The 18,945-nt window shown below is 39.3% G+C and overlaps 1 protein-coding gene across 1 annotated transcript in view; it reads right to left on the reverse strand.

Annotated features, from left to right (window-relative positions):
* Positions 1–4,456: 4,456 nt before the first annotated feature.
* LOC131239810 (uncharacterized) overlaps positions 4,457–18,945 on the reverse strand; it is a 49,352-nt gene continuing 34,863 nt past the window's right edge. The window contains exon 5 of the mRNA XM_058237686.1: positions 4,457–5,129. Within this exon, the coding sequence (XP_058093669.1) occupies positions 4,641–5,129 (489 nt within the window). The 3' untranslated portion in view covers positions 4,457–4,640. The remainder of the gene's footprint in view (positions 5,130–18,945) is intronic.

The following is an 18,945-nucleotide window of genomic DNA, read 5'->3' on the forward strand; positions in this document are numbered from 1 at the left end:
TAGTCACGGTTGGATGATGTAGGTTTGTCTCATACAACGTAGTGGGTCCTACTTCCAAGTGGTACGGTAAACAGATGGGTCCACACATAAACATTACAGTGGGTCCCAATAAGTAGACAGTATAGGTAACTCACATTTATTAAGGTAATACAATGAAGAACAGTTCAGATACACAAGGCATACGTCAGTGGGCTCCATGATCGAACTGCTTGGTTGGTAAAACAATTGAACAGTGCGGATAAAATACGTACATTGAGTGGGTTGACAAGTGTTCGAAAGTTATACGTTCAATTAACACTATTTCATATCGTCTGACTTATTTAGGAATTGGATATAGGTCATTTTGGGATCATATTCTAGAATTAGCTAGCCTAATGGATAAATGGTGAAATATGTAATACTTACATCAAGGTAGGGTCCATAATCAATCTGACACACATCCTAAATTCACATACATAAAAGGTTACACCATTAGCATAGTCCATGAGTCTGAGTAACCACACAATTCCCATATGTCCACATGGTCTTATGGCCACTCTATTATCAGAAGTCCGTATGATTGAGTGGCCACACAAATGTCACTCTACTTGCCATAATAAAGGATTTGAGGTCACATGGTTACTTATTTTTACTATACCATAACTCATACATCTATGGGCAACCACTTTATTAAGCTTCCACATGGTCAGGTTGTCGATGCCATAATTTTACTTGGTTGAGTAGACATACAATTAATATCATGGTCTAGTGACCATATCTCAAAGCATCCAACGCACAATCACAAGCATACCCACCATACCTGGTTACACTAAGTCTTAAACTATGATCGTCATATACTTCATACGGAGAATGACTCAGATTTGGTGTCACATGATCAAGAGGCCAAGAACTAGCTTCTATCACATCAGATATAATTTAGTGGTCCCCGCATCTGCCTCACCTATGAGCATAATGTAAGGGTTGTATTTATGTCTATGACACCGAATTGAGAGCCACTCCATTATCAAGTTGTATAATTCAACATATATCATAATTCCCATGACTAAGAAAATCTACACGTACAACCCGATTGTTCATGGTTTAGGTGATTATGGCTATGCCCATAAGCATATGGTCATGTCATTGGGTGGTCACTAATGTCACCTGATTTCATGTAGATGGTTGGCCTTGTGTTGATTTCGTAATCATATCATTAGACGACCACATATAATCCACAATTGCATTTGTTAGGTGGTTATACATATGTCACATACCCACATGATTAAGGGGCCAAATACATATATCGTACCCTTACACTGGATTAAGCGGTCATTCACACATCTTACAAACATAAGATTAAAGCCAAAATCACTATTTTTGTACAGGCGAGTGGGCCATACAAGATCACAAGGTCGCATAGGTAAGTGGGCTGCACAAAATCACCAATTCATTGGTTTAAGTGGGTCAGAGAATTTCGGCTCAAGCGATATCTTCATGTTTTCAGTTTATCTAATAGGGATGATTTTTGTATGGTTTAGATGGTATATAAACATAACAGTGGGGCACACAACATCCCCCAACAAACTTCAATGGCAAATACACTTTATAGTGGGTCCAACATGGTGGGCCCACTCAGTTTTGGGTGACAAATAAACATTAAAGTGACCCTAAGGAGGTTGGCCACATTAGAGGGTTACAATCTGTGCAACATAAATGGACAGGTTGGATCTATCGTAAACATCAAAGTGGACCCTCGAAGGTTTCAACTATGTGCATTTTGGGCTCATCCAAGTGGGTGGGTCCCACTGATGTGCCAAGGCCACATTTATAAGGTCTGCAAAAGCCGATAGATGGTGTGGATCTAACACACATATTATGGTGAAATTCTAGAAGGTTTTAATGGTGGACATTACAACAACACTATTTCTTGTACCGTTAAAATAGACAAATGGTTTGGATGTAGCCTATACATCATAGTGGGCTCCATGGTGTAGTGGGCCCTACATGGGTATCAAAAGAAGCACCTACTTATCCCCCTTAAAACATTCATAACCATTTGTTGGGCCATTGAAGCATGGTTCACAAATCTAGCCCATCCATTATGTGTTTCCCACTTAGTTAAGGGTTTAAACCAAGTTTCAGATGCATGAAAATTTCAAGTGGACCCCAGCAACTGTTTTTATATGCTCGAGCTCCGAGTTGTACGAACGGTTCAGGAAGATCAAAGTTACATGGGTCCCAAAGTGATGTATTTATTATATCTACACTGTTTATCTATATTTAGAGATCATTTTAGAGAATTATCCAAAAATGAATCATATTCAAAGATTATCTGGACCTCACCACAAATAGCAGTGAAGATAATGATTTCACCGTTAAACAATTTACAGGGTCCACCATAACATTTATTTTCCATTCAATTTTTTCATAAGGTCACAATGACCTGACTTAAGAGGAAGAACAAATTTCATATTCGGCCAAAACTTCTGTGACCCAAAAAGGGTTCCAATGGTAGACATTCAATCCCCCGGTGCTTTTGTAGTGTGGACCACTTGATAGTTACATCTGTCTTATTTTTCTTCTCAAGCCTTAAGACAAGCTCATCCATTACGGTTTGCATATAATACATACCTCATGATCAGACCCACAAATATTGCTGGTTTATCCAGCTTCCTATTTTTATTTTTATTTTTTTTATGGTGTGGGCCACTTGAGTTCCGTGTATGGCTGATTTTTGGGGGTGACCCATTTTTAAAGGGGACCCATCAAATGCACGGTGTAGATGGTCAACATGCATCATGGTGGGGCCTGTAGTGGGACCCACTATCCCTGGCCTCTCAAGCTGGATGTTGGCAGCAACAGCGTCAACTTTTGTTATTTTTTTAGTTTTTGTTTTTTCAATAGTTTTTCATAGGTGAGGCCCACATCAAGACAATCAACTCCGTCTATAAGGTTCCCGGGCTTGTGACAAGTCCAATAAGACCAATATTCAATATATTTCGGTGTATAGAAACATCACAGTAGGCTCTAATAGTTTATCACTATTAAAATAGTCTTTTTGATGGTGTGGCCTACAGAGATTTGGATTGGCTTCATTTTTCGGCTCAAGGCCTAAAATGAGCTGGGGAATTGAATGGACAGTGTGGATTAAATATATACATTATGGGTGGGGCCTATTATGGACCCACAGGCCCAACCCCTTTTTATTGAAAGCAACTGGACGCTGGTAGCAATCAGCGTCCACTCTCCTCTTCTTCTTCTTCTTCTTTTTTTTTTGTTTATTTATTTATTTTAATGTGATGTGTGTGCACGTGTGTGTATGAGTGAGTGTGTGGCCAGCCCAATGGGTCACACTTTGGATGGTTTAGATGGCCTACAAAATTCTGCTGGGGCCCACTATCAATGGGTCACACATAAAGTATATAATAAATTATTTTTATTATTATTCTTTTTATATGTATTCTCCCATGAATCCACACCATTAATCACATCATTATCATCACCACTATTAATCATCTTTTTATATCTATTCTCTTATGCATCCACACCATTAATCACGTCATTATCATCAAATCATCACCACCATTAATCATCCAAATAATAATAATAATAATAATAATAACAAACCATAAGAGTGGAGGGAGTGTACTCACCTTAATGGACTAGATGGATGATTGAGATGGATGGAAGGGATGTGATTGATGGAGTCAATGGCCCACCAAGATCTCTTTCTCTCTCTCTCTCTCTCTCTCTCTCTCTCGTTGTAGAAAATGGTGAAAATTCTAAGGGATGGAGGGGTATTTGAAGAGAAATGGAAAAAAAAATTGGTTAAGTTAGGCTAACGTGATTAATGTTAGCTTAGGCTAGGATTATGGCAATTGATTCATGATTAGTAATTAATGATGGATTAAAGAGACATGGGATAACATGGTGTGATCATGTCATGCATAGGGTATGGTATGAAGAGAAGCTGACTTTGGAAAGCACATGAGAGAGGGATGGCATGAGAGGGTGACATCACACCCGTGTGTGGAGTGGAGTATATGGCGCCATACGCATATGATATACCAATGATTCTTCGCAACGTATCTCACTAACGGAGCATCGTACAGACGCACGGGTGGTACCTATGCAATCGCGGCGATGGGGCAGTCGATATGAAATCGGTTTCGAAGCCTTGGGGTTCCGATCGGTTAGGTGTGCATTATGCACGGCTAGTCCAGGTTTGGCCATAGGTGTCGATCATCGTGCACATGCATAAAAAATGGTACGGAATGGACCGGGTCTTACAACATTGCTCTAATTAGCCTTCACAAAATTCATTCCAAAATGTGGCAGTTTGGAAGGTTGGCAAGTTGGCAAGGTGAAAGAATGGCATCAGTTCTTACACATGATGATTAGGACGACCACCATGAATTATTATCAAAACTCATTACCCCACATATAATGTTTTCATGAACCATAGAACTAAGAAATATATCATAACACATCCATCAACAAACCTTTCTCATTTCATGCTGCCACAGTTATGGAGCTTCCCCACAAACCACCTACATGACTGTAATAGAAATAAAAAAGAAGAGGAAGGGAAAAAAAAAAAAAACATAAATAAATTTCCCCACACATCCATACTCATTTTACATCCAAGCCGAAGAAAAGATTCACCCAGCCCATATTCTATCCAACCGGTCGACACTCTTCCGCGCTCTCTCCACCTGGTCAGTGCTCATCCTAGACTTCTCATGGCAATCTACGCTCCTCCGAGATCTCTCCATCTGATCAAACGAGATTCTCAGCTTCTCTAGCTTGTCCATGTTGTTTGACCTGAAATCATTGCTTCTCAATTTCTCGGGCCTGTCTGTGCTGGGCCTCGGTTTCTCCCTCCGGTCAGTGCTCCTCCTTGACACCTCAAAGCAGTCAGTGCTCCGCCTCGAAGGCTCCATACGGTCTGTGCTTCGCCTTGAGGTGTGCCTTTGGGAGGGAGATTTTTCAACTGTTGATATGAACTTCTTCAGATGCCTGATGTACTCAGGGTAAAGCTCCAAGTCGCAGTGGTTTCCCCCCTTAAGCCATAGTGGTTCATATTTCTCTTTGCACAGATCCCAGAGTTGCTTACCATGAGAGCAGTCCACGACTTCATCCGAGGTTCCCTGTGAGATGATATGGAAACGTGAGGTTTTGACTGTTAATACCCATAAGAAAAATCATCAAACATTTTCGTGAGCCAAGTGATCAATCATCCACACTCAAATGGGAGAAGACGAGTTTGTGACGGTCATTAAAAAAAAAAACTTGCAGTACTCCCTGCATCAAGTTTTTATCCAGAACCTACTTTTATTACATAAGCTGTAAACCATTGCCTATCAGGCAGTTCCAACAGTCAAACAGTTTAAAATTCACCATGTTGTATTTGGATGCACAAGTGAACTGAAATGTGAGGAATCATAAAAGTCGCCAATGTTTCCGAGTATTCACAATGACAAAGTAGACCTCAAACTGCAGCGAAGTGTGCCTTTCAAGTGCAACATCAAAGTAATGTAATAGCATTTTGGAGTGAAGGCTGCTGAGGAAATTGCAATTTGGTTACCTCCACTTCATTAAATTATTTTTACCGCATGACACTAATAATTGCAATTCAATTCAAGAGTGGATACAACACATAATGACCTGTTTGGATTGGGGGTTAAGTCCCAACTATCTGATTTATTTTCTTTCTTTCTTTTTTCCTCTCCATGAAGGATTTGAATCTGGAAAAGTGGGATATTTGGCTTAAGCAAAACACTGCTCACCTAAACAGAAAGGGTGCTGTTGTATCAAGTCAGTTCATTTTGTCTCCCATAGAATACAGAAGATATTTGGGTAAACCGATATGATTCAATCGGAGGCACCAGCATTTGAAGATGCCCTAAATGTTTGTAGCATATTGTTATTTATAATTACCATGAAGCTGTATGTTGTTCTGCACCAAGCAGAGCAACATCAACACCGAAAGATATCGGTGGTTTAGAAATCATAAACCTTCTCAGTATATTAACACTTCTTCATTTACATGAAAAGTGTGTACCTTCTTATTCCTCACGTAATATACCGGAGCATATCAATGATTCAAAGGTAGATGGTGAATGATAACCATACCACTAATTGGAGGTTATATACAAGGTGTACCAATACGTAACGGTAATGACTGAGTCCATTAAGCGATACAGGGATCGAAATGGTGACCCCACAGTTTTTGGCTCGGATCGGCCATTACGGGGACCATAACGGCCATTACTACCCCATAACGGTTAGGGCGTAATGGTCATAAATGTTAAGTTTTTATTTATTTATTTATTTTCATTTTTGTCTTTTTAAGTTGTAATTTTTCTCAGTTTTTTTTAGCAATTTTGTCTTCCAAATTCTTTCCTAAAACTATTCTGCTGCAACTCCCAACCACTCTTTAGCTTGAATTTAAGGATCAAAATCAGTTATTTCAAGGATTTTGTTGAATCGAAGTTCCATGAGCCATTTTCTGGAAAATCTTCAAAAATAGGTATTTATACATTTTTTATAAAAAAAAAAATTATTGTTATGGTTGAATATAATGCATTATTCAAATTAGAACATATAAATGAGCATTTTACAGATTATGCAACTAATTTTTTTTTATTTTTTTTTTATTTTTTTTTGGGACTATTTTCAGTCAATTTTTACAAATTACAAAACACCTACACATGTGAGATATTTTGATATTAAATTCATTATAATATATCTATCATTAGTATTAGATAGTTAAAAAATTAAATATATGAGTTTTGCAATCAATTTCAGGCTGTCAGGTTCTATAAATTCATCAAACCACCCGATACAACTTTCTCACCAAAGAGTGGACCGTTACACCACCATAAACTGGTTCGAAATTATAAATGAATGCATATTTGAAATATTTAGAATTTTCTAGATTTAATGGATATTTTTTGGATTTTATCAGTTATAGGGGGTGTATCGGCTGTTACGGGGACGTAACGGCCGATACATCCCGTAACCGTATCGGTAACGGTGGGCACCGTGACGCCCACCATTACTGCAACAGTACACCTTGGTTATATAATTGTAGACCCATAGTATATTTCAGTCTTTAGTTTGTAGAAGTGGACCCGATGTAACCATAGTACAAAAGATCTTCTAGAAGGGATTACCCTTCCGTTGGCAGCCTGCAATCAGAATTTAAGAGAAGAAATATGGCAAAGATCCATATTCAACTAAAAGATGCCAAAGATAGGACAACTAGGAACTTCCCAGCTGGGATATTTTTGTTGGCAAGGGCCCATGCAGTGGAGCCCAAAGTCTGGATCACCGAACCAAGTGCTCAACATGTGATCCTGTACAAACTGAAAACCTGACGCATATCCACTAGTTGAGGATCATATGATTCCTCACCACTAGTAACCAAAGGCTGGCTGTGGTGATCTTAATATCACATAGCCATGATGATCGAGTGCAGCGTTTGTTGAGGAAACCAATCAAAAGGATGAGCTCAAAATCACATGTTTGCATCAGAAAAGCTGTTGAATTGAGCAACTGAAAGGAAAGAGGCATTATGAAGAAGTGACTAGAAACTATCTACATTTTGCTTGGGCTTTTCATTTTGTGTGAGGTCCACTGATCTAAACCTTTGATGATGGGCTGCACCAGCGATTCTCTGGAGTGAAAGAACAGCAGTTGGATGTGTAAAGATAGTTTCTTTCATCAATCATTTAAAACCTGCTGCAGCCCAAGGAATGCAATGAGTACTTCGATAGACAGTTTTGAGTCTTTATGATGGGGCCAAGTTTCCCATAAAGGACAACATCCACAAGAATGAACCATTTTTGAGTTTTCTAATTATTCTTCAATTGATTTAGCCGTCATTTTGATGTTTGGAGTCCACATGGACCATATGTGTGAATCTTACCCGTGTGATGGCTATTTACTAGGAGTAAAGACATGAGTTCATTTTATGTTGGATTTCTGAAACAGAAGACTATATCCATAATAGATGGAAACAATAGGCTCGTGGTTTCCTATAGCAACCCTCTCCAGGAAAACTCCTAGAATCGAGGAATACTGACTTAATAGGATTCATTAAAAGTCTCCACACATCAAACAGGAAGCCTTTGAAGCTTTCTATTGCTTAGATGGGGTCCACATATTGTCTAGATGTCTATTTGCGATTATCTGATGCTTTGCAGTCAATTTTTTATGAGTAGCGTCATTAGTTCATTGGTTAATAGAAGTTCATTTGTTTCCCAAAAACAGTCCAGTGACTCATGGTGTGAGATTTGGGGTACATAAATACTTTCTTAGTGTAGCGGATGGATTATTATTTGTTTTATTGAGTAAAACTGTTAATAAAGATGTTGTTCTCTCTTATTTTCCATGTTTTTGGCTTATCATACACCAACCCAGGTGTATATCTGTCCAAAACATATGAGTTCTCTACCATGTATGTTCCAAATTTTCGATACATAATCTTCCTTATTTGTACTGCTGCTGCATTAAGTGGCACCAAAGACTACCAGAGCTGGGATATCGCTGATGAGAATAGGGACAAAGCATCAGAAGGTTAGTATAGATTTAGTAGAGAGGAGGGAGTTTTCAAACTCCAAGGTCTATTCCAGGGATCAGCCAAGGATTGGAGATATTGGGATTGAGAGTAAGAATATGACCAGTGGAACCTGGGAAGGACCTCAAATCCTACACATCCTCGTGCACTGCGCTTTACGCGATAAGGATAATCTCCCTTGAGGATATCAAGGCCAGTAACAACTGGGACATCTGAATCAAGGTGGACATTTTTAGTTCAATAGATGACTCTATGTGAAAGATTTTCTCAACCAGCTCTTTCAATAATATGGATGTCCTAGAATAGAAAGTGAAGTTGCCATCAAACTTGCCGTGTATGGTTTTGCCTGGTGAAAGCCATTGTGGATTCAAGGACAGTGGAAAGGGAGGGACAAGATCTCAATGTGGCAAAAAATGTGGGGAAGGATCAAGAAGCATATTCCTGACATCTGGCTATGAGCAGGTATTTTTCCAAATATCACAATTTGCAGAAGGGTGGATGCAGAATTCTGTGGATTTCTTCCCTCGATCATCATGCGACGACAAAGATCAGGAACTTCTTCATACACCGTGAACCACGGAATTCCGTAACGGAAATGGTGGCCATAACAGCCACCTTTTTTCTTTTCTTTTTTTGAAAAAAAAAAAACCCTAATTTTGGCCCCATAACAGGCTGTTATGTCCGTTACAGGACCATTATGGGGTTGTTACAGGCCGTTACAAATTAATTTTTCTGTAACAGCTGTACGACACAGAACAGTTAACACCATTACCGCTGTTACATAACCATTTTGGAATAACTTGCAGTGGCCAATGATACCAAATATGGTTACATTGGCCACTAAAATCGAAGGGCAACTTAATTGGATGGGAGGAAGAAACAATAATCGCTTTGGTGATCATTATTCTGAAAACACAGTTGAGCAGGAAAATCAAGTAGTTTGGAAATGGGTCAACCACAAAAGTAACACAGATGGACAAATATGAATACAACCAACCAACACCCCAAGATCAGGCAATCATTCCTGAACAAGAAGGTGAACTGCAAACTTTGTCAGCTGCTAAAAATGGAGCAAAGGACTGCTGGATCTTACAATAACATGGGTTGTTTTGGGTGTGGGCATCTGAGTCATCAATCAGCTGAGTGTCCATGGCAGAAGTTTGTGAAAGAAAGCAGAAGGCACACACAATCAAGATGATGGCGTACTAGATGAAGAACCGGAAGAACAATTCGCCTAAGAGGGAAAGGCTGATGGTATGACAGTTGATGCACACGCCACACGTACCCAATCAAGAATTTAAACGCAACCACATCTTCCGATTGCAATAATGCTCCATGAGTAGGTCGCTCAAAGTGGTCATCAATAACAACAATTCTTAGAATCTAGCATCTAGATCCACAGTGGGCTTCGAACTTCCGACCGAGTTACATCCTTCTCCACAGTGGGCTTCGAACTTCCGACCGAGTTACATCCTTCACCACAAAAAATCACATGGACAAGGGAAGGTGGCAAGATAACTGTATATCTGTGATACCTACGTAACTTTTCAATCAGAAAGTATAAAGATGAGATGATGTGAGATGTTATGAAGAGGGCTTTAAGCAGGTTTGTAGGAAGCAGAAAATTCAGCTGATTGTTCTTCAATAGGGAAGCTTTAAAATAAAAATAAATAAATAAAAACTAAAATGGGGGATTACTAGATCGCTGTAGGATAGAAAGAACTGTGAGTGGGTGATTGTGGAATCAAAGGGGCATCAAGACGAAGGTGGTGTTGTGGTAGTATGGGATGCTGGGCTGACTCATCTTGGTGTTGGTGCTTTTGAAAAATAGCACTTGTGACAAGTGCTGGGTGTTGTCATTGGTGTACAGGCCAAAAGGTCCTGGTTCTTGAGACTCACTGTAGCCAAATCTTGATAGTGTCAAAAACAGGTGGAGAGAACGTGGTGCTTGGGCAGAGATTTGAGGTTATCAGGTTCTCGTTAAAGCAAAAGAATAGAAGCCACATACCAAGAAGCAGGAAGGGCTTCCCTGATGGGGTCGATAAGCATAAGTTGATTACTCTATATTGGGACGAGTTGAATTTACTTGGTCAGACAATCAAGAAAGGCCTATGGTTTCTACTATTGATAGGTAATCAGTGCCTGCTGGGTGGGAAGAGATCTTCCCAGTGGTCTCTCAGCGATGTTTGGCCCATCAAACTTCAGGCCACTATCTTGTCATCCCGAGTCTTGGAGGAATTCACAAGGTCCCATCCCATCTGGGTTTCGGATTATATAGCTAGAAAAGGAAGATTTTGTTCAAAAGGTTAATGACAGGTGGAGCACTTTCAGAGTTGAGTATTGCACAAGCTGTTATTTAATGACAAAACTTAAATTGTTAACAATGAAGATAAAACAACAGAGAGGATCATTTGGGTCAGTGGAGGAGGCTTAAAGCCAAGGTGTTGGAAACAATTTAAACCATAGATACAAAGAAAGACGTTGGCCCCATTCGAAGGAAGAGATCCTTGAGGCTCGAGCATAAGATCAATTTCAAAAGAAGGTGCAAGATGAGGAGATCAAGCAGAGACAGATAAGAGGCAATTTGGCTAGGAGAAGGTGACAAGAATACAAAAACTTCTTCCAGAATAATGCTAAAATGTGTAATTGAATCCACAGGCTCATGGTGAATGAAGAAAGGATAAATGAGAAAACAGAAACACATGAAGCAATTGTTGACTTTTCAATCTTCTTCCAGCAGAATGGAATATGCTAAAACTTGATAACTGGCTCTTTCACCAAGTATTAGCCAAGGTATTCAATAACAATAACAGTAACAGTGGCCATAATGACCAACCTTATGGCTATCACAATACGGGCCCAAATTGGCCATTACAGTCGTAAAGAAAGAAAAATTGTAGGAAGAAAATGTACTGGCTCCATATCAGACCATTACGGATTGGCCTTTTATGGGCCTGTAACGGCCATTACGACCATTACGGGGCTGTTATGGGTCATTTTCTTTCTTCTTCTTTTCTTCAAAATGGCCGTTAGAGCCCCGTATATTGTAACAGCTCCTACCATTACCATCAAGTAACGGCCGTTATGACCAAGGTATTCAATAACGATAACAGTGGCCATAACGGCCACCATCACATGAGCTGGTGACTCATGGGCAGTGGCTTGATTAAGGGAACCTACCAGAGCCATAGCAAAAGCAAGCCTTCATGGGGAAATCGATACTGCTTATGGACCTGAACCTAGGTGATCTACCCATGACCGTTCCAATACAGCCATTACGGCCTCTCTTTTTTTCTTTTTTCTTTTTTCTTTTCTTTTCTTTTCTTTTCTTTATCTATAAAAATTTGTATCAGCCCTGTAATCAACCATTATGGGGCTGTTTTTTCCATGATGGCCGTTACGGCCCTGTAACACAGTTCCCACTGTTACCAGCCGTTATGTAACCATTTTTTAATTCCTTCATTATGACTATCACGTAGTCGTTTTTGAATGCCATGGTGTCAGCTGAAGAGACAGATTAGAGAGAAGAGGTGCAAACAATGGTGAAAAGCTTGAGAAAAGGCAAAACATCAAGCTCAGTTGGATTTCTTACAATCTGCAAATGATATAATCATGTTCATTGAAGCCGACCAAGTCCAAATTGACTAAGGATGCCTAGGGATTCTTTCACCATGGCTTGCCCCCAATGGTATGAATTAATGGACAATGTAGATTGATGATTGCACATGCCAAGTGACACTTAAAAATTTTGGGGATGTTACTCATATCCATTTGAAGGTGGGGATGTTAGCATTCCACTCAAGGTATTCCATAACAACTACCATTGTTGCCTTTACGATACGGGTCATAACGGCTATTACAGCCCCTGTAACGGCCATCACGGTCTCTTTTTCCTTTTTTTCTTTTTTTATTGAAAGAAACCCTGAAATAACTATATCTGCCCCGTAATGTTGAAAAAAAAATAAATCCAAAAAACCTATATTTGCCCCATTAACAGACCATTATGGAGCTGTTAAGGCATTTACAAGGGGCGTAACAAGCCATTAACAATGGTTACATGTTTTTTTTATTCCATAACGGTTGTTACAGCCCCGTAACGTCTAATGGTTGCCATCATTACCTTTACGTAACGGGCTAACGGCCTTTATGGCACACCTTGATTCCACTACACACATAGATATGGCAAATATGCCAATGTATTTAGTATCCATGTGACAATGCCCAACATTTCTTGTTAATAAGCTAGAAAAAATCCGAAGGAATTTTCTCTGGAGGAGAGGAATACTGATGACGGCCATACAGTCCACTCCACCTTGTGTAACATCATGGGTTGGGCAAATCAAATAACAAAAGAGGATTGGGGTTAAAACATTAAAGATGATGAATATTATGCTTCTTGGAAAATGGCTTTTAAGGTTTTGAATGAAGAATGGCATCTCTAGAAAAATGTAATTTCTTGGAATTTTGACTAATATGGAGGTTGGTACAAGGATTTCTTTGCAGTAAGTACTTCTGATGAAGACATCAGAGCACCATTCAAGGTCTACTAGAGGAGGAGATCATCACCAGTTTCCCACTAGATGGATGACTACTACGTGGGCCCAAGTAGGCCAAGTGGACCATTTTGAAGACCCCACATGCATTTGATGCATCTTCAAAGACTCTACAGTAGGAAGATGCATGTGGTTTGCATCCTTGAGTTGGTACCGTTGAATCGAGTGCATGCGTTGATCAGACCGTTGGATTGCCCATATCGGGTTGTTTCACTTTTGATCATTGCTCACCTCAATCGTGGACACTTTAAGACTAAAATGTCTTAGTTTTTATTTGACTTTATTTGGATTTACTTTATTTGACAGTTTGGACCTTTTCCAAGCTTTGCTTTACGGTTTTTTTTTTTTTTTTTTTTAACATTAAGTAGGGCTATTTCTATAAATTTCTAAACTCGAGACTATAAAAGAGAAGGGGGGCATGTGAACATCTCGATGCTATTATTTCATGAAATTTCAAAGTTCCTCTTATTTCTTCATGCGATTTAAAGGTTTTTGCATGCGATTTGGAGATTAGGTGTCATGTGATTCCATTCCTATTCAACGGAGATACAAGGCTTCCATCTATTATCTTCTTCTTATTCTTCTTTCTATTTAAAAGATGTATTTTCTTCAAAACCCATCCAAATCATCCTTTTCTTCATCTTTCCATCATCCAACCTCAACCCCAACTAAACCCTAGCTTGAAATTCCCAAAACCTAACACAAACCACCCACATGTGTGACTGCACGGCCACATGTGCAAGCCCGATGCTGACTGTACGGACAACCCTTCAATCCCATTGATTCCCCCTTTGTTTTTCCCCATTGAAAACCCATTGATTCCAAATCCCCTAACCCTAATCGAAACCCTTGATTCCCAAATTCCTATTTTTTCCAATTTCTAAAAACCCTAATCCCAAAATCCCCAATTCCCATGAACCCTAAATGCCCATATCTCAAGTTTTCTCCCCCTTAACCCAGTGTTAGAATCTACTATTCAACCTCTTGAATGTGGATCATGCCTCTGCTAAATGGAAAGTTCTATCCTTCCATCAGGCCTAGTTTTAATTGATTTATGTGATTTCTTAGCATGTGGGCATGTGATTTAGGTTAAATTAGATTTATTTCCTATTGTTTACTCTTAATCATGTGGTAGGTTAACATCTTTTGCTATTTGGATTACTTTATAGACTCTTTAATAATCTCTAAGTTGCATGCTAGCATTAAATCATATGTCCTGCATCAACTTCAGGGATTGAAAAGCAATTTTTAGGGTGGAGAGACTTTCCAGGAAGGAGATAGTTTACTGCATAAGGATGAGTCTTGTACACAATTTTGGGAGTACATATGGTGCAGTATAGATAGTTCTGCTTTGCCTATCCAGGACTGTATTAAGTAGCACTTGAAAAAGAAGTGATGCTATCATAGTGATTTTCCTTCTCAGGGAGCTGAATTCAGGTAGAACATAAGAAAAATTAATAAATTTGTGGGGCTTATGGGACATCTGTTTGACTAGAAAACTCCAACTAGAGATAGGTATAAGATGACTTCAAAGAGTGAGAGGTCAGGGTGTTTCTAACTAAAGTCTTTCTATTCTCCATGTAGAGAACCTAGGTGCAGTGAGGAAGCTCTAACTGCATTGATTTGGTCTTACTCGCCTCCCTTTGGTTGGTTGGGAAAGATAAAAAGCTCTCATTATTGATCACTTACGAAGCAAACAGATGATCATCCCAAAGTTTGTATTTTATGCCTAGGGATGGGCGACAATCTTTTCATTCATTGTGAATTTGCAGGGGAGGTTTGACCTTGCCAGGATTCAATAGGTAGTGCCTCAATCATTTTGGTCTCTGTTCAATGCGTGGTGTGACGACTGCACAGGTTCAAAATGGAAAATTCTGTGAGGATGAGGATTGCTTGCTGGTCTCTAGACAATTTGGGCTAATCACAATGCCGAAACGTTCTATGATAATGCAGGTTCCGATCATGATGTCTTTCTTAAAGCTAAGATGAAGGCTGCTGCTTGGGTCTCATACCTTGGAGACTTACCCCATCAGATCTATTTGAAAAAATTAAGGAATCCATGTTTTCTCAGGACCGATGACCCCACACCAGGATTCCAAATATCAATATTGAAGTGCACATCGGCTGGGCCGAAAAGACAAATCAATATGGGGCATATCACACCATATCGAACCCTATTGGCCTTTTATTTTAGGCAAAAAAAAAATGCAGAACAAATACCAGAAGGGAAAAATAAATAAAAAGGGAGACACAAGAAACTATCATGTATTTATGTTTTTGATGTGCATTAATCATGTATCAGACCATTCTTAGGAATGAATTGTCTGCAAGGCTGACTTGCTCAAAAATGAGTATTGAGTCTTTGACCTCTAAACAACAAAAAAGTAAAGATGATCAACAATTACATGCTTTAATGCATAAGCATATTATGTAAATGTTACCACACAGGACATACACTTCTTTTAATGGTAACTGCTATTCATTAAAATGAGAAACAAGAAATAACAAAGGAGAGATGATGAGAGGACATCTCCCCCAGATTGAGGACTCCATTTGTTACACTATCCAGCTATACCAGATTAATCCTTAAAGTGGCCATTTGGTTACTGAAAAAGGTCCATTCAGATAGCCTTGTCCAAACAGGGCACATCTATGATTTGTCAACAACCATTATTTGGCCATAGACACTAATCTGGATAAAACTAACAAAAAGACTGCTAAAAAAACCAGCTGTTAGTGTGGCTTGAGCAAGACAGACACCAAATTGGCTTTAGCCCATTTTCCATAAAATACATGAATGAGTAGCTATCTTTTGCACACATGCATGGCATATGTGCCACATTTGTCACATGAGCCATTGGTGTGAATGGGCCGTAAGTGAGACAACACATCTTCAACCACCTCACATGCGCCACATTCAACCTTCGAGCACCCAAACGTGCCAATACCTACATACATATCAAATGTGTCACACATATCAAATGTCCCACCCCACATATTCAAGTGAACGACATGTGACACCGTGCATCTTCAAGTGACCCAAATGTGCCCAGCGTTCGAAATATCGGTATCGCATTATGTATCGCATTCTTGGGATACGGATACATATCGGTTATCACATGGGATATATCGGTTGTATCGTGTAATGTATCGTTGTTGTTTGAAACATGGGGAAACATTGAGAAATTGGTCAAATTTTTCAATGAAACTTCAATGATTGTTAAAAAAGACATCAATACACACTTACAAATCAAAACATTACCAAAAAAAAAAAAGTACACAATAGGTTTTCTTTGTATGGGGTCCTAAATCTATGCGTTGTCTAACTGAATTGATGCAAGTATATTCAATGTCTATTCATATAATTTATAAATGTAAGAAGACATGTAGAAACACAAGCAATACATTCAAAAGCAAAATAAGAATCATAAGATTAGGTTACCTACATGTTTGATTTTATGTTTTTTTTTTTAATTTTTAGAAGTAATGTTTGATTTAATGTTTGGACACAAGGATTGCAAATGATTTGCAAGAAATTGAAAATTTTTGATTTTTTTTTTTTCAATTTTCCGTAACTCGGCCCCATCTCCTCCAAATCTCGAAATCGAAGCTCCCGATCTATGATTTTTCATGGATTTGTAACAATTTGACACTAATTTAACATGATTTACAAAAAATAAAAGGATCGAAATTTGAAAATGCTCACCAAATCGAACATGTGGGATATATCGCACTACCTGTGCGTTTCGTATCGCACAGGTGGGATACAAGATAAATCGTGGGATATATCGGCCGATATCGTCGATTTTAAAACACTGCACGTGCCAATATTGATCTACAAATGAACCACATATCCACATGGGCCAATGTGCCTAATATGTACAAAAGCCACATATGCTTGTCTAGATAGGGTATTTGATAAATAGCAGTCAGTACAGCAAAATAATTTATCTGTACAATCCTATTCAGACCTGCCTACTCTGGACAGAGATCTGTTAGAACTTTTGATGGGAACCAAACTGGCCCTAAAATCTTTGCAATTCGAAACCCAAAGATGAACTCTAGCCTTAATTCCTTGGAAGACAGCAATGCCCAACTCAGATTTGTTGTTGAACAGCCTGTTGATATGTTTTTCCAGATTGACCGAAGAAAACAACTACACATTAATCACCAGAAAACTCGACGCTTACTCCTCAGTGGGCTACTCTCCCAGGCACAAAAAAGATGTCAATCAAATCTGGCCTAACCCAATTCTGCTCGAACCATGCATTCATTAAACGGAAAGTCGTATTGAATAAGAATTGCTCCATTGTCTCCCGATCCTCAAGCACATGATGTCATCATTGGTGATTATCATATTCCTACTCCATAGATGATCAATTGTTCACTTCATCCTTACGTACTAACCAGCAGAATGCCAAAACACTTGGGGAACTTTGGCATTTCCAAATTCTTGTCATCAAAGCCTTGCTACTATCCTTCAACTCTGAGGAATGGAAATTGTAGGAGCTGACAGTGAATCCCCGAGTGATCCAATTTCCATCACCAACAATCACCGGAATTGAGACATTCCTACGGCTACAAATGACATCAAACAAGCAAATGGATTAATAAGCCACTTCGTCCGAGAAGGAACTCCGAAAACACAACCCCAAACCACCTCATTCCCATCAATTGATTTGCAACACAAATTATAACGTTTTTTGGACATGCTAATTCATAAAACAAAGAAAATTCATTGCATTTAAGGCCGGTCAGCATGCCAAGAATCTTCCTAAAATCTTATGCAAACACCGTTCCCCACTGCCTAGGACACCCCTGAGACAAAGTAGATTCTAGCTTCATCACCTCTTACCATATACCCAAAGCTCTATAAAAAGATGAAACTATAGAAAAACAACCACCCTCCACTGAATATTTGCACGCTATACCAACCCTAGTATACAAAAGACATACCTTAGCAAACCAACCACCCCACACCCCATATTTGCATGCCATGCCAGCCTTAGTATACAAAAGATATATACAACATCATTTTATAATGAAAAAAGAATTCACGTAGCCGACCCCAATTACTTGGGATAAAGCTTGGATGATGATGATGAATTTTTTAATGAAAAAAGTAAATACAATTATTTTGTAATCGAAAAAAGTAAACACATAATAAGACAGATGCATGCACGCATGCACAAACACAGACATTAATGGGGTGCTCACATGTTACCGGGCTATTGAGATATTATCAGGGTGCTCACAAGGAACCGGGCTATTGTGGGACCCGCATGATGCATGCATCTGATCAACACCGTCCATCTCCTCATGTTCACAGTAAAGCCCAACAATTAGGTCAATCCAACATAGGTGAATGATGCCATAAGGAACAATGTCAAATCATCCCTAAAACCTCTAAATTCACATGCGGTCTGCCTGAGTTTTGGAATGGCATGTCCCTTCACCATGGTCCATGACTAATGAATAGCGTGGATGACATAAATACAACATGGTGGGCCCCACAAATGAGCAGGGAGATTCTTTTGGTTTGGCATCCCCTCCCAACTGTCCCCTCAAGCGTTCCCTACCTGAATTTTCGTTTCCGTTAATTCTTGGCCCCATGGCCTAACATTGAAGGGCAACACCAATGCACAGGGCAGATCTGATGCACACATCACGCAAGCCCCTCAACAGCCTAACATCACCCCAATTTGTGGTGCTGTCAATACACCATGTGAGGGTTTTATATGTATGTATGTATGAGAAGATCCTAAGAACACCCCGTTGGACTATAAGTTGCCGTCCACACAGAAAATAACTACCAACCTATCACGTATG

The sequence above is a fragment of the Magnolia sinica genome, chromosome 3 (genome assembly GCF_029962835.1).
Source record: "Magnolia sinica isolate HGM2019 chromosome 3, MsV1, whole genome shotgun sequence".
Classification (NCBI taxonomy): Eukaryota; Viridiplantae; Streptophyta; class Magnoliopsida; order Magnoliales; family Magnoliaceae; genus Magnolia; species Magnolia sinica.